At 37.8% G+C, this 22485-nt stretch overlaps 2 protein-coding genes across 2 annotated transcripts; both read left to right on the forward strand.

The window, feature by feature from the left end:
* The first annotated feature begins 688 nt into the window (after window positions 1-688).
* LOC122697804 (olfactory receptor 2H2-like) lies at window positions 689-1621 on the forward strand. The gene has a single exon (XM_043908802.1). The coding sequence runs from the start codon at window positions 689-691 to the stop codon at window positions 1619-1621; it is 933 nt and encodes a 310-aa protein (XP_043764737.1).
* A 15146-nt stretch (window positions 1622-16767) lies between these two features.
* Window positions 16768-17718, forward strand: LOC122696810 (olfactory receptor 2G3-like). The gene has a single exon (XM_043906940.1). The coding sequence runs from the start codon at window positions 16768-16770 to the stop codon at window positions 17716-17718; it is 951 nt and encodes a 316-aa protein (XP_043762875.1).
* Window positions 17719-22485: the final 4767 nt, after the last annotated feature.

A 22485-nucleotide genomic window follows, 5' to 3' on the forward strand; every position in this document is an offset into this window, starting at 1 on the left:
TGCTTTTTGGGGATTGTAAATAGAATTTCCTGGAGAGTATATTCACAAAATAGCAGAGCTGTGACTCAAAAGGGGAGATTCAGAAGTTTTCCTCCAACTTACTGTATCAGTATTTATTTGCTTCACAGAAAAACAATGAATGCTAATGTAATTATCATTAACACTTTATTTTTGAAAATTCTAACAATTCCTATTTTGTTCCACATTTTGAATTCTATATGCCTTGTTTCTCAGACTCTTCCTCACTCAGTGTATTTGTCAATATTTTTCTTTTATATCTGTCATCTATCATGTGTGTATACGTGTAACAGTCATCTTACTTTCCATTTCTTTGGTTTTTCACAATATGCCCATTGATGGCCCGTGTATTTTGTCTTCAGAGGATTTGGAATACTTCTCCAATCTGTTCTGGGTTATTCTCTAAAGTCTATTCTATGTTTATACATTTCCTTGCATTTGGTGCTTTTAGATTCTGTGTGTCTCTTTGTAAGTAGACAACCTATTATACTATTTATTTTGCATAATTTTACTCTGGTGTTTCTCTATATAAAAAAAAAACAGTGTCAAAATGCTCAGTGACTTAGTGCTCATAACTTAGTTTGTTATATATTTTGGGTTATGATATCTGACTTTCTTTCCCACAAGAAGAATATAGGAATGATCAGGAAAGGTGACTCACCATTAAGCAATGAAAGGAACAAATGATAGCACTCTAGCCGGTTTCATCTTACTGGGCTTTTCTGACCAGCCCCACCTGGAGATGGTGCTCCTTCTCGTCGTCTCTATCATATACATTCTGACACTGATGGGGAACACAGCGATCATACTGGTCTCGTACTTTAACCCCAAACTCCACACGCCCATGTATTTCTTCCTCTCTAATCTCTCCTTCCTGGACCTCTGTTTCACCACCAGTGTTGTCCCACAAATGCTTTGGAATCTCAAGGGGCCTGACAAGACCATTAGCTACATTGGTTGTGTGATCCAGCTGTATGTTGCTTTGGGGCTGGGCTCCACAGAGTGCATCCTGCTGACTGTTATGGCCTTTGACCGCTTCAATGCTATCTGTCGACCCCTCCACTATGGAGTTATCATGCATCCAAAGCTTCTCCAGCAGCTAGCAGCTCTGGCCTGGATCAGTGGTTTTGTCCAGTCCACGGTTCAGACCATCCTTGTTTTCCAGTTGCCTCTCTGCAGCCATCATATGGTGGATGATTTCATGTGTGAGGAGCCTGCCCTGATTAAGATTGCCTGTGTGAACACAACCTTCCTGGAAAATGAGCTCTCCATAGCTTCTGTTTTCTATGTGGTGATACCTCTGGGGCTTATTCTGGTCTCCTATGGCTGCATTGTTAGGAGTGTGCTGAGGATAAAATCCACTGAAGGCAGGAGGAAAGCATTTGGGACTTGTGGGTCCCACCTAATTGTTGTGGTGTTGTTTTTTGGGACAATAATTTCTGTCTACATCCAACCCAAAAGCAAATTCACACAGAATTACAGTAAATTCCTCACCCTCTTCTACACTGTAATGACACCCTCACTTAATCCTTTGATCTACACCTTGCGAAACAAAGAAGTTATGTGGGCACTAAGAAGGTTAGTGGGAAGTAATTCAAGCTAAGGAGAAATGTGAACTATCCTCACGCAGTCCCTCAGATGTTGGGAACTTTTAACATCATCCACTTCTGTTTCTCCTTTTACTTATGAGGATCACTGCTAAATCTCTTGAATAAAATGGTATGAAATTTTCTTTCAATGACATCCTGAAGTTACCAATTCTAAATTCTCCTTTCAGAAATGTGTCACTTTTTTCCAGCTATTTTGTAAAGCTTCTATTAATAAATAAATATTTATATTATGTGCATATGTATTTGTATTATGCTTTCATAAGTCTGGAGTTACTGATCTAGTGATTAACTAGTGACAGATACTCATTAATGATAATGATACTGTTTTGACAGATCTGCTTTCTCATCACAGAAGAAATCATCTGCCTCATCGTGGTAGAGCTCACATCATAGCTACAGATACGGGGGGTTACCTGAGACCTTCCTATCACTCTCCAGGTCTCACACTCAATAGTTCCTAGGCCGTATGTGTCCTGTGCCTAGTTTATATGAAAATGAAAAGGTTCGCTGAAAGAGCCACAGTTATCTAACAGATTTTCTTATTTGGAGGATTGTTGATTCCAGTTCATTGACTAGAGGAATCTGGGATTAAGTACACCTGGGATTTTTCAGATCTCCTCTGCCCACAGGGAAAGCTTCCAAGGGCTATGAGCCATGAGATGAGTATTTCCCTTTCATACATGTCTTGTCAGCACAAAATAACCTCTCCCTCCCTTTCGATCAATTATTTAGCTTTATATCTGGAATCTAAGTAAATAAGCAAATAGAGCTTTAAGTATTGTCATTAAATGTGAATATTTAATTTGACAAAGTACAGAGATATCTTTACACAAAACGTCTTTTGTCTCTTATATGTTATTCACTTTTATAGATAATATAATTTTATAGAATTTGCAAAATTGTTTTTCCTCATATTGAATATAACATTTTTATCTGTTCTAATAACATTCTTTAAAATATTGACTTTTTCCCATATATTCACAGTGTTTATTTATTTATAAAATATTATCAAGATCCTTCAGTCAGTTCAGTTCAGTTCAGTTGCTCAGTCATGTCTGACTCCTTGCAACTCCATGGACTGCATCATGCCAGACCTCCCTGTCCATCACCAGCTCCCAGAGTTTACTAAAACTCATGTCCGTTGAGTCGGTAATGCCATCCAACCATCTCATCCTCCTCTGTACCCTTCTCCTCCCACATTCAATCTTTCCCAGCATCAGGGTCTTTTCCAATGAGTCAGGTCTTCACATCAGGTGGCCAAAGTATTGGAGTTTTAGCTTCAACATCAGTCCTTCCAATGATTATTCAGGACTGATTTCATTTAGAATGGACTAGTTGGATCTCCTTGCAGCCCAAGGGACTCTCCTGAGTCTTCTCCAATATCACAGTTCAAAAGCATCAATTCTTTGGCACTCAGCTTTCTTTATAGTCCAACTCTCACATCCATACATGACTACTGGAAAAACCATAGATTTGACTATATGGACCTTTGTTGGCAAAGTAATGTCTCTTCTTTATAATACGCTGTCTAGGTTTGTCATAGCTTTTCTTCCAAGAAGCAAGTGTATGTTAATATCATGGCTGCAGTCACCATCTGCAGTGATTTTGGAGCCTAAGAAAATAAAGTCTGTCACTGTTTCCACTGTTTCCCCATCTATTTGCCATGAAGTGATGGGACCCGATGCCATGATCTTAGTTTTCTAAATGTTGGGCTTTAAGCCAACTTTGTCACTCTCCTCTTTCACTTTCATCAAGAGGCTGTTTAGTTCCTCTTCACTTTTTGCCATAAAGGTGGTGTCATCTGCATATCTGAGGTTATTGATATTTCTCCCAGCAATCTTGATTCCAGCTTGTGCTTCCTCCAGCCCAGCGTTTCTCATGATGTACTCTGTATATAAGTTGAATAAGCAGGGTAACAATATACAGCCTTGAATACTCCTTTCCCTATTTGGAACCAGTCTGTTGTTCCATGTCCAGTTCTAACTATTGCTTCCTGACCTGCTTACAGGTTTCTCAAGAAGCAGGTCAGGTGGTCTGGTATTCCCATCTCTTTCAGATTTTTCCACAGTTTATTGTGATCCACACAGTTGAAGGCTTAGGTTTCTCAATAAAGCAGAAATAGATGCTTTTCTGGAACTCTCTTGCTTTTTCGATGGTCCAGAGGATGTTGGCAATTTGATCTCTGGTTCCTCTGACTTTTCTAAAACCAGCTTGAACATCTGGAAGCTCACGGTTCATGTACTGTTGAAGCCTGGCTTGGCGAATTTTGAGCATTACTTTACTAGCGTGTGAGATGAGTGCAATTGTGTGGTAGTTTGAGCATTCTTTGGCTTTGCCTTTCTTAGGGATTGGAATGAAAACTGACCTTTTCCAGTCCTGTGGCCAGTGCTGAGCTTTCCAAATTTGCTGACATATTGAGTGCAGCACTTTCACAGCACCATCTTTCAGGATTTGAAATAGCTCAACTGGAATTCCATCATCTCCACTAGCTTTGTTCATAGTGATGCTTCCTAAGGCTCACTTCACTTCACATTCCAGGATGTCTGGCTCTAGGGTAGTGATTTCACACCATCGTGATTATCTGGGCTGTGAAGATCCTTTTTGTACAGTTCTTCTGTGTATTCTTGCCACCTCTTATTAATATCTTCTGCTTCTGTTAGGTCCCTACCATTTTTGTCTTTTATTGAGCCCATCTTTGCATGACATGTTCGCTTGGTATCTCTAATTTTCTTGAAGAGATCTCTAATCTTTCCCATTCTATTATTTTCCTCTATTTCTTCCCACTGATTGCTGAGGAAGGCTTTCTTTTTCTTTCATTTATTTTTATTAGTTGGAGGCTAATTACTTCACAACATTGCAGTGGGTTTTGTCATACATTGACATGAATCAGTCATAGAGTTATACATATTCCCCATCCCGATCCCCCCTCCCACCTCCCTCTCTACCCGATCCCTCTGGGTCTTCCCAGTGCACCAGGCCCGAGCACTTGTCTCATGCATCCAACCTGGGCTGGTGATCTGTTTCACCATAGATAATATACATGCTGTTCTCTCGAAACATCCTACCCTCACCTTCTCCCACAGAGTTCAAAAGTCTGTTCTGTACTTCTGTGTCTCTTTTTCTGTTTTGCATATAGGGGTATCGTTACCATCTTTCTAAATTCCATATATATGTGTTAGTATGCTGTAATGTTCTTTATCTTTCTGGCTTACTTCACTGTGTATAATGGGCTCCAGTTTCATCCATCTCATTAGAACTGATTCAAATGAATTCTTTTTAATGGCTGAGTAATATTCCATTGTGTATATGTACCAGAGCTTCCTTATCCATTCATCTGCTGATGGGCATCTAGGTTGCTTCCATGTCCTGGCTATTATAAATAGCCGTGCGATGAACATTGGGGTGCATGTGTCTCTTTCAGACCTGGTTTCCTCAGTGTGTATGCCCAGAAGTGGGATTGCTGGGTCATATGGCAGTTCTATTTCCAGGTTTTTAAGGAATCTCCACACTCTTCTCCATAGTGGCTGTACTAGTTTGCATTCCCACCAACAGTGTAAGAGGGTTCCCTTTTCTCCACACCCTCTCCAGCATTTATTGCTTGTAGACTTTTGGATAGCAGCCATCCTGACTGGCGTGTAATGGTACCTCACTGTGGTTTTGATTTGCATTTCTCTGATAATGAGTGATGTTGAGCATCTTTTCATGTGTTTGTTAGCCATCTGTATGTTTTCTTTGGAGAAATGTCTGTTTAGTTCTTTGGCCCATTTTTTGACTGGATCATTTATTTTTCTGGAATTGAGCTTCAGGAGTTGCTTGTATATTTTTGAGATTAATCCTTTGTCTGTTTCTTCATTTGCTATTATTTTCTCCCAATCTGAGGGTCGTCTTTTCACCTTACTTATAGTCTCCTTTGTTGTGCAAAAGCTTTAAGTTTCATTAGGTCCCATTTGTTTATTTTTGCTTTTATTTCCAATATTCTTGGAGGTGTGTCATAGAGGATCTTGCTGTGATTTATGTCGGAGAGTGTTTTGCCTATGTTCTCCTCTAGGAGTTTAATAGTTTCTGGTCTTACATTTAGATCTTTAATCCATTTGGAGTTTATTTTTGTGTATGGTGTTAGAAAGTGTTCTAGTTTCATTCTTTTACAAGTGGTTGACCAGTTTTCCCAGCACCACTTGTTAAAGAGATTGTCTTTTTTCCATTGTATATCCTTGCCTCCTTTGTCGAAGATAAGTTGTCCATAGGTTCATGGATTTATCTCTGGGCTTTCTATTCTGTTCCATTGATCTATATTTCTGTCTTTGTGCCAGTACCATACTGTCTTGATGACTGTGGCTTTGTAGTAGAGTCTGAAGTCAGGCAGGTTGATTCCTCCAGTTCCATTCTTCTTTCTCAAGATTACTTTGGCTGTTAGAGGTTTTTTGTATTTCCATACAAATTGTGAAATTATTTGTTTTAGTTCTGTGAAAAATACCGTTGGTAGCTTGATAGGGATTGCATTGAATCTATAGATTGCTTTGGGTAGAATAGCCATTTTGACAATATTGATTCTTCCAATCCATGAACACGGTATGTTTCTCCATCTGTTTGTGTCCTCTCTGATTTCTTTCATCAATGTTTTCCTCAAAACATTGATGAAACATTGAGGAAGGATTTCTTATCTCTCCTTGCTATTCTTTGGCACTCTGCATTCAAATGGGTATATCTTTCCTTTTCTCCTTTGCCTTTTGCTTCTCTTCATCAGGATCATCTAGATCCTTACTGGTTTTAATTCTAGAGCCTGGTTAGGCATACTTGCAACATGTGATTCTTTTATAAGTGTGGCTTTTGAATATATTTAATAGAAGCTAATCCTAAGGAATCATTTTAAGAAAGATAAGAAACTCTAGCTGAACATAATAGAAAGTTAAATGGAATGGTCAAAAGATATTCAACCATATTGGAGAAGAAAAACATGATGAAGTCAGAAGCCATTGATAAGGTAAGTTAAGTGTTATCTCTGTTTTTCTGTTATCTCTGTATTTCTCTAATTATGAGACAAACTTTGATTAGTATTAATTTGCAACCCTATGGACTGTAGCCTGTCAACCTCCTCTGTTATGGAATTCCCCAGGAAAGAATACTGGAGTGGGTAGTCTTTCCCTTCTCCAGAGGATCTTCCCAACCAGGGATTGAACCCAGGTCTCCTGCATTGCAGGCAGATTCTTTACTGCCTGAGCCACCAGGGAATCCCAATAATTATTATTGTAGTAATATTCAAATAAATTATTTCATTTATGGTTTAGGGCAGCCAAAGGTCTAATAAGCGATATGATTACCCAAATAATTTAAATTCTTATTATTTCAAATAGACATCACATTTTAAAAAAATAATAAAAATGACACTGTTATGCCCAATATTGCATGTATTTCCTTTTCTTTGTGCTTATTTTCCTGGGGGTAAGGGGCTTGACACATGCCTCCCCATTTGTTCTTCTACTAAATAGCCTATGTTCAAGTCCAGCATAGCTTCATCTCCTCTCTTGAACTTTCTTCCCAACAACTCCTCTCCCTTACCCCCATAATAGTCACTTACATGCCCCTTCCACTCTGTGTTTCCACCACTCTGTAACTGCTATTTGAACACTTATACTACCCCAAGGACAATTAATTGTTCATGTCTTCCTGAGCATAGTCTCAGACACAGACACAGAGTGAAGAATTTTATGAATGCTAAGCTTTACTCTGGTTGTCCATATATTCTGCCCATTGGCACATATTCTGTTTTCTGAAGTGAATTATGGATAAATCTCTCTTCCTCAAATATTTCAAATGTTATGGTTATTTTTCTCTCATTCTAATCATCACTATCAATTCCTAACAAAATATTGCTTGTTCTTTTTGTGGATGTACCACAGTTTAGCTTGTTCTTCTGAAATGTCATCAACCAAAATTCTAAACAAATTTTTCCATGAAAATGGCAGAAGGATGAAGAGGTTTTACTTCCATTCTTCTGGTCTCTATCTGTTCATTAGCCTCATCTGAGCTTAGGCTTTTATATTCATTCATAACACATTATTGTTTATTCCTCATTACCATTTGATGCCAGAATATAAAAAAACAATAGTATGTTTTTTGAGGTTCCAAATTATTATGAACAGCAAATGTACTGGGGTATTCACCAAAGAATATGTATAAAATGTGCATATACATGAACCCATGTACACTCACAGAAGCACACACATTCAAATCCATACTGAATAGCATAGAAATGGTTATTCTGGATATATTCTATCAGGGTTCAGCTCCTAGTACAGCCATCTAAACTAGGTTAAAAATTAAAATTTTCTTAAATATCTGTTTCTCAATTTTACCATTTGTAAAAGGATGTGATAATAATACCTACCTATTTGGGTTGCAATGAAGAGTAAGTGGGTTAATTCCCTTAAAAGCACTTAGAAAAATGGCAAAGTACTTAACAAGCATTAGCTACAGCAGTACCTATATATGATACAGGCACACTGTCATAATAAATTTACCTTCATATACACTCTCTCTTATCTTTCTGTATGCAGAGGCAACAGTTAGAACTGGACATGAAACAGTGGACTAGTTCAAAATTGGGAAAGGAGTACATCAAGGCTGTATATTGTCACCCTGCTTATTTAACTTATATGCAGAGCAAATCGTGTGAAATGCTGGACTGGACGAAGCACAAGCTGGGAATCAAGCTTGCCAGGAGAAATATCAATAACCCACATATGCAGATGACACCACCCTTATGGCAGAAGTTGAAGAGGAATTAAAGAGCCTCCTGATGAGGGTGAAAGAGGACAATGAAAAAACTGGCTTAAAAGTCAATATTCAAAAAACAAAGATCATGGCATCTGGTCCCATCACTTCATGGCAAATAGATGGGGAAACAATGGAAATGGTGACAGACTTTATTTTCTTGGGCTCCAAAATTCCTGCAGATGATGACTGTAGCATGAAATTAAAAGATGCTTGCCCCTTGGAAGAAAAGCTATGACAAACCTAGACAGCGTATTCAAAAGCAGAGACATTACTTTGCCAAGAAAGGTCCATATAGTCAAAGCTATGGTTTTTCCAGTAGTTATGTATGGATGTGAGAGTTGGAGCACAGAGAAGGCCAAACACCAAAGAACTGATGCTTTTGAAATGTGATGTTGGAGAAAACTCTTGAGAGTCCCTTGGACTGCAAGGAGATCCAACCAGTCAATCCTAAAGAAATAAATCCTGAGTATTCTTTGGAAGGACTGATGCTGAAGCTCCAATACTTTGGCAACCTGATGCAAAGAGTTGACTCATTAGAAAAGATTCTGATGCTGGGAAAGATTGAAGGCAGGAGGAGAAGGGGACAACAGAGGACAAGATGGTTGGATGGCATCACTGACTCAATGGACATGAGTTTGAACAAGCTCAGGGAGATGGTGAAGGACAGGGAAACCTGGCATGCTGCAGTCCATGGGGTCACAAAAAATCAGACGTGACTGATCAACTGAAAAATAACAACACATTCTTGTAGAATTTGATGTCACTATCCATAATTAGCCCCCCTGTTTATTATCTTCATCTCCAGTTCACATTTTTCTATTCATTTTCCATGATAAAAAGAGAAAAGCAAAAATACATATGTACATAAAAATTCCACCTAAATGTTCACAAAATTCAGGGTCAGTTAAGAAAATAAGATATCAGAAGTAGTGAAGGTCTGTAAGTGTTTTTAAATATTTAAACTGACAAATAATGATACTCTGTCTAGAAATAAATGCTAAATCATATAGAAATAAATACATAGGTCTCACTGGAGGTAAGGATACAAGCAACTGCAGTCAAATTCTCTTCTCAGTCCCTGTCACTTAGAATAATGCCAAACCAGGTAATATCTGATTTTTTCATTACACTTATACTGTTTTCAGGATTTATTCTATGCTGACCTTTGTCTGGAGACCCTGAGAGCCATATAGTAGAGGTCAGGTTGATGTACATACAAAGAAAGTTTAATTTCAATCATTATCTACAGAAAGAGAGTGAGATGCTCAAGGACTTCCTTGGTGGGGCTCAGTGATAAAGAATCCACCTGCCAATAAAAAAGACATGGGTTTGATTCCTGGTTCAGGAAGATACCCTGGAGGAGGAAATAGCAACCCACTTTAGTCTTACTTTGGAAATCCCATAGACAGAGGAGCGTGGCGGGCTACAGTCCATGGGGTCACAAAAAGTCGCACACGACTCAGCAACTAAACAACAATCCATCCGCTGCCTTGGAACTCAACGTGATGGCCAACTCACACAGCAGCTCACACAGTAAGGACAAGTGTCTCCTTTGGGGAGCAAAATGTTAAGTTTGTATGCCTTCTCTTTACCCTGCAAAGCCTGGCTTGGTACCAATAGCCTTCTGTTTACTTTCCCTAAGACAGTGTTGAATGCTCAAGTTCGTGTGTTTTCTCCCAGTTCCAGAGTTGGATCAGCTTTCTGCATAAACTCTGCAGCCATCTGCAAAGGCTTGCCTCCAGTGCATACATGAAACTGGCCACTGGCTAGCGAAGTATGTGGGTGAGGCATGCAGAGCCTCTGAAATACCCATGGACCCTCTGAGGGATCTTCAGATAAGGTATCCTCAGTGACTCAAGGCCAGGCTTTCTAAGGGGGTCCACGACTTGGTTAGGATCCCTGTCTCTTTGATGCACTCCAAGAGTCCTGGCTGCTGTTCTCCCAGCCTTTTCCTACCCACTAGTCATGCTACCAACCTCAGTATTCTAAAAGAAGTGGGTCTCTTTGGCAGCATCCCACACTGCCCAGGAAGCTGGGCATTCACTCCTTTGTCTCACTTTTCCCCATGGGAGAAATCACAGGCCAAGAAGATCTCTCTTGACATGAACTGGGCCACTGTGGGGGAGAGGTGACAAAGTAAAGTGAAACTGTTCTTTTACCTTTGTCAATGCCTGCATCCTCAGAGGCCCTGGATTCCTGGAGTTCCATAAAGAAAGTCTCAAAAATACTGTTAGTGGGGGAAAGATGGTAGAAAACGTCTCACCAATTTGATGATTTCACATTCTATTTACACATTAGTTTTCTGATATGCTTTAGTTCTTTGTGCATGGTCTCCTTTACCCTCAAATTATAATGATCACTTTTAAACATATTTTTCTACCAACTGTGAGAAGATATTAAAATGCTTAAAATGTTTTTATTCATTATTTCCTAGTTCTCATGCTCTTTGAAGTTTTTAAATAGTTTATAATTTTGGCTATTTTGTGTCTACCAGTTAATCTATTCAAGAAGGGTTATTAGCTTAATTTCATCTGCATATAACAATGCCCTTATTTTTAATCTATCATGTATATATATATATATATACACACATATATATATGGCTTGTTCTTTATAAGACATAATAAACTGAGGCCAATTTCAGGATCCTCTCAGAGTCATAAACAGATAAAGTTTCCTTTATCCTCCTCAGTCTAACCTCAGACATTTTATAATTACTCTCCATAAAATCCATGTTCATTGTAAAACTATAACCAGTCATTCCCAGGTGATGTGAATATCCAATTGCCTTTTTAAAACTTTTTAAATGTCCCTGAAAACTTGTCCCACCATCCTCTTTACACAAAATGTTCACAGCATTACTCAATAAAATGTTTTGTGGACAAATAATTTGGGGATATTCTGGAAGAAATCTAATGAAAGCAGGCATTGCCTTTACCATACCAGTGTACTTTGTGGATTTCTAAGGAGTGTATATGCTGAGTTTTTCAAACTTATTTGATCAGAGAAACTTTTGAGATTTTTTGGAAATGCTGGCCAAAGTAAATGTGTTACTACCAAGTCTTCTATTGGAGTCTCCTGTCCTATTGGCATACTTCAATTTGTGACACACGTACCTGTATTCCACTTCTGAGGTCTTGATGATTATACAGAGATTATTTAAACATGAAAATAATGGTGATAATTGTATGGAAATCATGCCTCTATACATACACTGGGTTTCCCTGGTGACTCAGACAATAAAGTGTCTGCCTGCGATGCGGGAGACATGGGTTCGACCCCTGGGTTGGGAATATACATACGCTGTGCTGAGAGTGAGAACTTCATTTTTACTTTTCTAAGATTTTATTTTAGCATGTGCATGGGGGTCTATAAGTCTTCAAGACTGAAGATCTGTGTGATCAGAAGTAGTTCTCTCCACATAGTTTTCCTATGAGACCTTTGTTCTTGGTCACTATTGGGCTTGGTATTAATTGCCCTATTAGGAATATAGAGTCCCTAAGGTTCCATTCCAGACTTAATATCAATTCCTGCTATAGTAACAAACTTTAGTTTATTCTGGCTCCAGAAATAAACACTACCACCTCAGCTTGGTTTTGGATTTAGAGATACATATTTAGAACCTTGTGGTTTGGAAAGCTCATGCATAAACATCACTTTCCTGGCTTATTTAATTAATTACAAGAGTGAAGGACAAAATTTTCAGAGGTGAGGAAATAATGAGAACCACATATTTTCTCTTGCCTATTTACATATTCTACAAGTTATCTACATAAAGGCAAAATAATAATTACTTTCCACAATCGTTCATGTCAGTCTTCCTTAAACCACCCTGGCCAATAATAATTCTCCCAGCTTTCATGTCCATTGTTTATAAAGTGTTTTAATTTCTGATCATTTTAAACTTACTATTTCAGAAGGGAGTTCAGTTTGAATTAAGCTATGTTTGTACAGCTCCTTTAATTTTGAAGAATGTACATTCAGGATGGGTAAATGCAGAAAAAGAAAACAAAGAAGGCATGCTGTCTCTACATTTGGGAGAATTTCCTTCTCACTCTTGGCTTTTGTAAATTATTTCCAGTTATACAATTTGTTAAGGTGTTGAAGATATGAACTCTTCTGATAAAATCATACATTTGGATACATACATATATGTATGTTTATGTTGTGTTTGTATGTATGTGTTTTTCCTCCCCTTAGTTTTGGAATCATTTTATTTTTTCAAGAATGGTAGAGAATTGAAGAGACTTCATTCATATTTAAATATATGCAGTTCAAAATGTGAAATGTGGGATGCAGTAAATTGTGATGCGCATTCATTCTATTTTCCTAGGGACAAGTTGCATAAACGGCACTGAGTTAATGAGTGAGTTAAATATATATGGGCACGGTCACTTTATCAGAAGAAATACTTGGAGATTTTATCTATCTATCTATCTATCTATATATCTTAGGAAAACCCTCTAACATTTCTGGGAAGTATATTTCAGAGTCTTGTGATATTGCTGCTGATGACATTAAAACTCACTGACTAAATAATGGGGGGAGTTGGTGCAGCAGTTGAATAACTGCTTTTGTCCTTTGAAATAGATACTTCATTTTTAAATTAACATTATTATATGTAGCTATGTTGCTTTATGTTTAAATATATGTTTTAAACACTTTTTTTGCTAGTTCAGGGGAAGCATGCTTTAGTAGAATTAGTAAAGGTATTAGTTTATTCAAAACATATTTATTTGGCTTTGACTATGTTGAAAAAAGACCTGCATGCTAAGAATGATACAAAAGATATTTAAGATAGATATCTTAGCCCATTAAGAGGTTACTTTCCATTTTATAACACTTGGCATGCTTAATGAAAAAGGTCCTTATGCATATTGACACAGTATTACAAAGTAATTCAGGATTTCAGAAGACAAGTGTATTGTACAGTGACGATGCAAGTGCATCTTAGAAGATGTTGATCTAGAGATGAACATTAACAGGTAAGTAGAGTTTGTTAAGAGTGAAAGAAATGGGTTAGACATTCAAAGGAGGAGACTTGGAGTTAGCAAGCAATTTTGGTACATTAGAACTTTAATGGAAACAGAGAGATTGATTTGGCCAGAACAAGTTCTAAATGATGGGACGTAATTCTGAAATCAGAAAGGAAAACTGAAAGTGTACAGAGCCTTAAAGTCAATTTTGCATTTTAAGAAATCAAAGTTGTATCTTGATAAACATCCCATTGTTGTATGATTCTGACAATCATATACAGGAAGGTAATGAAAACTACAAACCAAAAGATATGAGATCACTAGAATGTGTTGCCATCTAGGATGATGTGAAGTAAAAAGTCTTAAAAAGACTTTTTTCTAAAAGAAAATTAAATGAAATAAGAATATGTTGGTTAAAATGCATGAATGTAATAATCACATTCAAACTTAAATTTGGGTAGTTATGCTATCCAAATGATGAATATGATTGAAAGAATATTGCAAAGTGAAAAATATTTTTGTCAGGGAAAGTACTGAAGGTTTCCAATTATAGCAGAACTAAAAGAGCCTCTTGATGAAAGTGAAAGAGGAGAGTGAAAAATCTGGCTTAAAACTCAACATTCAGAAAACTAAGATCATGGCATCTTGTCCCATCACTTCATGGCAAATAGATGGGGAAACAATGGAAACAGTTACAGACTTTATTTTGGGGGGCTCCAAATCACTGCAGATGGTGACTGCAGCCATGAAATTAAGAGATGCTTACTCCTTGGAAGAAAAGTTATGACCAACCTAGACAGCATAGTAAAAAGCAGAGGCATTACTTTGCCAACAAAGGCCCATTTAGTCAAAGCAATGGTTTTTCCAGTAGTCATGTATGGATGTGAGAGCTGGACTATAAAGAAAGCTGAGCACCGAAGAACTGATGTTTTTAAACTGTGGTGTTGAAGACTTTTGAGAGTCCTTTGGACTGCAAGGAAATCCAACCAGTCCATCTTCAAGGAAATCAGTCCTGAATATTCATTAGAAGGACTGAGGCTGAAGCTGAAACTCCAATACTTCAGCCATCTGATGTGAAGAACCGACTCATTTGAAAAGTCGTGATGCTGGGAAAGATTGAAGGTGGGAGGAGAAGGGGGCAACTGAGAATGAGATGGATGGATGGCATCACCAAAGTGATGGACATGAGTTTGAGTAAGCTCCGGGAGTTGGTGATGGACAGGGAAGCCTTCCATGGGGTCACAGAGACTCAGACACGGCTGAGCGACTGACCTGAACTGAGGTATGTCCAAGTTGGATGACTTACGAAGATGTGTGACAAAGAATCAAAAGTAGAACTGAATCATGTTTGACATTCTTATCCATTCAATTTTATTAAAATCATCAACAGAGATATGTATACCTAGCGTTTTCTCTACAAAAATTTTTCAGCTTTCATGCTTCTCTGTAGATGACATCCAATTTTTCAAGAAATAAACCTGTGCCCCATTATTGACACTGCCTTCTCACTTTCTGCATCTGGAGTCTCAAGTTCGTCTAGACTTAATCTGCAGAGTCTGTCTAAAAATATAAATCTTCCCTGTTACCATCAAACCATCTGTTTCCTGAAGTACTGCAACCTAACCAGTTCCCTTGTTTCATTCACTACTTGTCAATCCATTCTGCAATCTGAGGCCTGTTGTTTTTTAAATGCAAACAACATGAGTGCAAAAGAATTGATGCTTTTGAAATTGCAGTGCTGCAGAAGACTCTCAAGAGTCCCTTGATAGCAAGGAGATCAAACCCATCAGTCCTAAAGGAAATCAACTTCAAATATTCACTGGAAGGACTGATGCTGAAGCTCCAATACTTTGGCCAACTGATGCAAAAAGCCAACTCATTGGAAAATACTCTGATGCTGGGAAAGATTGAAGGTAAGAAGAGAAGGGGGTGACAGAGGATGAGATAGTTGGATGACATCACCAACTCAATGGATATGAGTTTGAGCAAGCTCTGGGAGATAGTGATGAACAGGAAAGACTGGCATGCTGCAGTTTATGAGGTCATAAAGAATCGGACATGACTTAGCAAATGAACAAAAACACGTGCCAATTATTGACTCCCTCCTGACATTTGTACTTGACCTGTTAAAAGGCTTAAAGGCTAACCCTTAAGATCCCAGGATAAATCCAAATCTCAAATCTCAAACATTTCTCTTGATTATTTTGTTTGCTTACTATTGCAGTTTAACCATAAGATACTTTGCCCATCTTGTTCCTTATTCAGCAATATTCCTCAGCTGTTTCTCAGCTCCTCAATGCTTTCTTGGTTTAAAGCCTTACCAAGCTACTTCCTCTGCTGAAATAGTCCTTCCTTATCTTATCAACTAGTAAGCTCTTATTCACCCTTTACTTCACTTGCCAAAAAAGGCTGTCATTTTTAAAATGTACTGCATCTTTATTTGTCTCATTTCCAAAAATGTTTTTTGTCTGTTATCATCAAATTCTTCAACAGCGAGCCAGCAGTTATTATGAAATGAAAGTGTTATGAAGTTAGTGACATATCACAAAGGAATCAAACAGACTTGATATTCTGCTACTATATAATACAAAGATATATAAAGAAAAATTCAGAATACCCCAAACAGAGTTTTATGAAATAAATGAAATTTTTGAGAAGCTTTGAGTCCTTTAATTAATATTAAAATAAAATATCTGATTAAAAACAAACTGTTTTTAATAAGGTGCTAAACATTTACTTGCAACTTACAACAATACTTCTCTCTGAAGACTCTGTAACACCATTTAAACTAGACTACCCATTTTTTTATTATGAAAAAATGCTGAGAGAAAACTATTATATAGATGGTATCTATTAACTAATTAAACTCTATGATGATTAGGTTTTTCACATTAACCTTAGCATGAGTTTGAGAATTGCATGTGTTACTGTAGAGTATGGAAATAATCATATAATTTTTTTCAGAAAATATTCTTATTGCTATTTTTATTATTGACAACTGATAGAATGTCTACAAAGATGTTTTTTGATTGGATAACATCTCCTTATTTTCTTTAACTTACAAGCTTACAGGATGTTATTGGGGAATAAGAGGGTGGATTTATAAGAAAAAATGAAACACTTTGGGGAACTGAGCAATAATTAATGATTAATCATTTCTTATATAGTCCATGTTATGTCATCATATGTATAACAGTTTTCTGTAAGCTCTTACACACTTTTAATTTCCTCCTAGAGACAAACGGTTCTCTCTCCTCTCCCAAATGGCACACCCCTCTTATCTCACCTATGGGTCAGTTTCTCCTAACTGCAATTCTGATCTTAACTGTTTCTCACTATCTGACTTCTATATTTTCACATGTGCCTCTCTTCTTTTCAAGAGTAGGGTGATGACGACGATTAATGACAGTTTGGCAGGGGATTTCATACTGGTGGGCTTCTCCGACCACCCACAGCTTGAGAAGATCCTCTTTGTGGTTGTGTTAATCTCCTATCTCCTGACACTGGTAGGCAACACAGCAATCATCTTGATCTCTTGTCTGGATCCCATGCTCCACACACCCATGTATTATTTTCTTACCAATCTCTCCTTTGTTGACCTCTGTCTTACCACCAGCATTGCTCCCCAACTGCTATGGAACCTCCATGGTCCATACAAGACAATCAGTCCTACGGGCTGTGCCATTCAACTCTACGCATCCCTGGCACTGGGATCCACTGAATGTGTTCTCCTAGCTGTCATGGCATTTGATCGCTATGCTGCTGTTTGTCGACCACTCCATTATGCCACAGTTATGCACTCACGACTTTGCCAGTCTCTGGTAGGAATGGCATGGTTGAGCGGAGTGGGAAACACCCTAATTCAGGGCACCATCACCCTTCGCCTGCCCCGTTGTGGGAACCGCAGGATTTACCACTTCATCTGCGAAGTGCCTGCCATGGTCAAGTTGGCCTGTGTAAACATTCATGCCAATGAGGTCCAACTCTTCATGGCTTCCTTGGTGCTTCTCCTCCTCCCTCTGACACTTATCTTGATCTCATATGGATGCATTGCTCAAGCAGTAATGAGGATCAGGTCAGCTCAAGCCTGGCGAAAAGCCCTTGGCACTTGTGGGTCTCACCTCTTGGTAGTAACTCTCTTCTATGGAACCATCACAGCTGTCTATATCCAACCCAACAGTTCTTATGCTCACAGTCAAGGGAAGTTCATAACCCTTTTGTATACTGTTGTGACTCCCACCCTTAACCCTCTCATTTACACTCTGAGAAACAAAGATGTGAAGGGGGCTTTGAAGAGGCTGCTACAGAAAGACAGAGCGCAGCAGAGTGAGAAACTCTGATGAGGTAAAAGTAGAGATGTGGCCTGACTAAGGCTGAGGTGCCGAAGGAAAGATGCACCAGAAGGCATTATCTGGAGACAGCTTCACATATATGCTGCAAAACCAAATCTGCAAGACTTTCTAGAGAACCCATGAGCCTGAAATTGCTTTCTTTCATTTCCTTATTTAATGTAACTCTGTGGCTGATTCATGTCAATGTATGACAAAACCTACTATAATATTGTAAAGTAATTAGCCTCCAACTAATAAAAATAAATGAAAAAAATAAAAAACATAAAGTACTTGAGGATAAACTGTCTAAAAGGACGTCTTTGTTATCTGTCAGTCAATAAATTACAAGCATGACTTACTATATCCAGAACCTATTTTCTTCTCTCTCTGCCCTTTCTCTTAGGTGAGTCTTGGCTTTGCCTTGTTAAATGGAATTAATCTATTGGTTGATCCCTTTGCATAAATAAACAATGTGATACTCATGAGCTAGGTGTTTTCGAGTTACTCTTTAGCAGCTTATTTCTGGTGGTCTGCTGTAGGATTGCCCATCTGGATCCCACCTTTGGACCAGTAGAAGCCTGTATCTTGAAAATCCACCTTATCTGCACTGAACTGCTTGACTCTGCAACTCACCCTCCCTTGACCATTCTGTTTAGTTGTTAATTTTTTGTTTCTTTCTTACTGTTAAATTCTAATTTGAGTTTTTCTCAGGTCAGCTTTTCATTGATATTTTGAGTGTCCATAGCAATTGTGTCCACATGGGTGCCAGCAATGGTGGATTTTGAGTCTTCATTTTACATTTAGATGATTAAATGATTTCTGTCAGGTGACGGATCATAGGATCCAGTCCCTGCCATGTGAAAAGTGACAGGGCATAAATCTAATTCATTTCATGAGTGTGTGTTTGTGTGTGTGTGTGCATGTTTGTTTGAGGGTTCCAATATTTCTAGCAGCTATATTTCCTGACATGGGAGATATAGGGTTGAGAGGTTTTTTGTCCTTTGTCTTTCTAACTTTTGGAGGAATCATCTCTGTGTATTTTGTGTTTGCCCCAGTATGAGTGTTCCTACATCTTAACAGTTAAAACCTTTTTCCTGGTTATATGGTGATTGTTTAAATATGAAAGTGATGGTGATAATGATAGCTTATGGTGAATGGTGTTGGATTCGTGATCTCCAAAGAAGAGTTAGCTTTGGGACCAGGGACCAGGCTTGATCACTCAAGAGCTTTTGTGTAGCAGAGTTTTATTAAAGTATAAAAAGGGACAGAGAAAGCTTCTGACATGTACATCAGAAGGGAGATGGACTCACTAGTCTTAAGCAAGGGAATTATATACTTTTTAAATTAGTTATTACAATAAGTCACAAGAAAGTCTCAAGCTTGTAAAAAGTTTACTAGACCAACTCCCACAATTTACATTTTAGGATAACAGGATTAGAACTTAATAATAGAATGATCCCACCAGACCTACTCCCATAATATATATTCTAAGATATCAGGATTAATCAGAAGGCTTTAAAGAAGAAGAAACTGTCCTCAAGCAGGATATATTTTTGTTATATAATCCCTAGTACAGAGTTTAAACTGAGTTGTTTGTTGTGTAATTATCAGTTCCAGACTTACAGAAAAAAAAATGTTTGATGTGACTAAGACTAAGGAATGTAGAGGAGAAAGAAACATTTATCTTTTCCTTTTCCTTGAGAATTCCAGACCTGTATCTCCTTTTCGAGAACCCCAGAACCCTTTCTCCTTGGGGACCCCTGGACTTCTTATCAACCTGCCTAGGAAGTGACTTGCTCAATAATTGCATGGAAATCATGCCTCTGTACATACACTGTGCTGAGGTGGAGAACTTTAATTTCACTTTTCTAAGATTTGACTTTAGCATATGACTCAGGGTCTGTAAGTCTTCAAGACTGAAGATCTATGTGATCAGAAGTAGTTATTTCCATATAGTTTCCCTAAGAGACCTTTGTTCTTGGTCACTATTGCGCTTAGTATTAATTGCCCAATTAAGAAGATAGAGTCCCTAAGGCTCCATTCCAGGCTTAATATAAATTCCTGCTACCGTAACAAATTTTAGTTTGTTCTGGCTCCAGAAATAAACACTACCACCCCATTTAGTCTTGGATTTAGAGATCCATATTTAGAACCTTGTGGTTTGGAAAGCTCATGCATAAGCATCACTTTCCTGGCTTATTAAACTAGTTGGAAGAGTGAAGGACAAAATTTTCAGAGGTGAGGAAATAATGAGAACCACATGCTTTCTCTTGTTTATTTACATATTCTACAAATTATCTATATAGCGACAACATTATAATTTTCTTCAATTGCTCATGTAATTCTTCCTCAAACTGTGTGTATGAGTGTGTGTGCTCAGTCATTCAGTCGTGTTTGACTCTTTGCAAGCCTATGAACTGTAGCCTGCTAGGCTCCTCTGTCCACGGAATTCTCCAGGCAAGAATACTGAAGTGAGGAGCCATGCCCTCCTCCAGGGGATCTTCCCAACCCAGGGATCAAATCTGAGTCTTCTGTATGGGCAGGCAGACTCTTTACCACTGAGCCACCTGGGAAGACGCAAGGGAAGCCCCTTCCTCAAACTACCCTGGCCAATAATCCTCCAAGCTTTCATATCCACCTTCTATAAAGTGTTTTTATTTCTGAACATTGTACTAAATTTATTCTTACTCTTTTAGAAGGGAGTTCAATTTGAATTAAACTACATTTCTACCACTCCCTTAACTTTGAAGAATGTACATTCAGGAAGATAAATACAGAAACAGAAAATAAAGAAAGCATGCTTTCTCTACATTTGAAAGAATTCTCACTCTTAGCTTTCTTAAATTCTTTCCAATTATACAGTTTGTTAGTGTATTGAAGATATGAACTCTTTCTTATAAAGTTGTAACAAACATACATGGATGCTTGTTTACATTGTTTACATTGTGTTTGTACATGTATATTTGTATGTATGTGTTCTTCCTCCCTTTAGACTTGGAATCATTCTATTTTTTCAAAAATGGTAGAGAACTGAAGAGACTCCATTCATATATAAATATACACAGTTTAAAATGTGGGATGCAGTAAATTGTGATACTCATGTGTTCTACTTTCCCAGGAACAAGTACATGAATGGAACTGGGTTAAGGAGTGAGTTAAATATATTTAGGTACGATGATTGTATCAGAAAAAAGCGCTTAGAGATCATATATATATATATAATATATTTCAGAGGTTTACATTTTTTAAAACAGGTCTTCTAATATTGTTGCTGACTGAAATTTCTTGACTAAATAATGGGAGGAGTTGGTGCAGCAATCGAATAATGTAGGTCCTTTGTAGTAGATATTTAGTCTTCAGGTTAACATTATTATATGTAGTTATATTGTTTTATGTTTAAATATATATCTTAAACACACAGTTTTGCCATTTGGGGAAAAAGTGGTTTAGTAGAATTAATAAAGGTGTTCAGTTCAGTTCAGTCGCTCAGTCGTGTCTGACTCTGCGACCCCATGAACTGCAGCATGCCAGGCCTCCCTGTCCATCACCAACTCCCAGAGTCCACCCAAACCCATGTCCATTGAGTCGGTGATGTCATCCAACCACCTCATCCTCTGTCGTCCCCTTCTCCTCCTGCCCTCAATCTTTCCCAACATCAGGGTCTTTTCAAATGAGTCAGCTCTTGGCATCAGGTGGCCAAAGTATTGGAGTTTCAGCTTCAACATCAGTCCTTCCAATGAACACCCAGGACTGATCTCCTTTAGGATGGACTGGTTGGGTCTCCTTGCAGTCCAAGGGACTCTCAAGAGTCTTCTCCAACACCACAGTTCAAAAACATCAATTCTTCGGCACTCAGCTTTATTTATATTCCAGCTCTCACATCCATACATGACCACTGAAAAAACCATAGCCTTGACTAGACGGACCTTTGTTGACAAAGTAATGTCTCTGCTTTTTAATATGCTGTCTAGTTTGGTCATAAAATAAAGGTGTTATCTTATTCAAAACATATTTGTTTGGCTTTAACTATGCTTTAAAAAAGACCTGTGTGCTAAGGATAATACAAAAGACATTTAAGATAAAATCTTAACCCATTATCTAGAGGCTACTTTCCATTTCATAACACTTGGCATGCTTAATGAAAGAGGTCCTTATGCATACTGACACAATATTACACTGCAATTCAGGATTTCAGAAGACAAGTGTATTGTACAGTGAGGATGCGAGTGCATCTTAGACGATGTTAATCTAAGAGACAAATATTAACAGATTAGTAGAATTTGTTAAGGATGAAAGAAATACATTCATCAAAGGAGAAGAAAAGCAGTTAGCAAGAAGTTTCAATAAATTAGAATTTTATGTGAACAGAGAGACAGACTTTGTCAGAACAAATTATAAATGATGGGAGATAACTCTGAAAGCAGAAAGGGAAACTGAAATTGCACAGAGCCTTAAATTCAATTTTACATTTTAAGAAATAAAAGTTGTTTAAGATCCCAGTGTTGTTTGATTCTGACAATCATATAAAGGAAGGTAATGAAGAGTACAAACCAAAAACTAAGAGACCACCTAGATTGTGTTACCGTCTAGAATGATATGAATTAAAAAGTCTTTTTAGAAAATTAAATGATATAAGAATAGATTGGTTAAAATGCATGACTGAATGATCACATTCAAACTTAATTTTGGATAGTTATGCAATGATGAGTACAATTGATAGAAAATTTCAAAGTAAAAAATTTCTGTTAGAGAAGGTACTGGTGGTTTCCAATTACA

Source organism: Cervus elaphus, chromosome 7, assembly GCF_910594005.1.
Source record: "Cervus elaphus chromosome 7, mCerEla1.1, whole genome shotgun sequence".
NCBI lineage: Eukaryota > Metazoa > Chordata > Mammalia > Artiodactyla > Cervidae > Cervus > Cervus elaphus.

Excerpts from the sequence above, each read along its gene's own strand:
- LOC122697804 (XM_043908802.1), top strand. The coding sequence starts at position 689 with ATGAAAGGAACAAATGATAGCACTCTAGCCGGTTTCATCTTACTGGGC.
- LOC122696810 (XM_043906940.1), top strand. The coding sequence starts at position 16,768 with ATGACGACGATTAATGACAGTTTGGCAGGGGATTTCATACTGGTGGGC.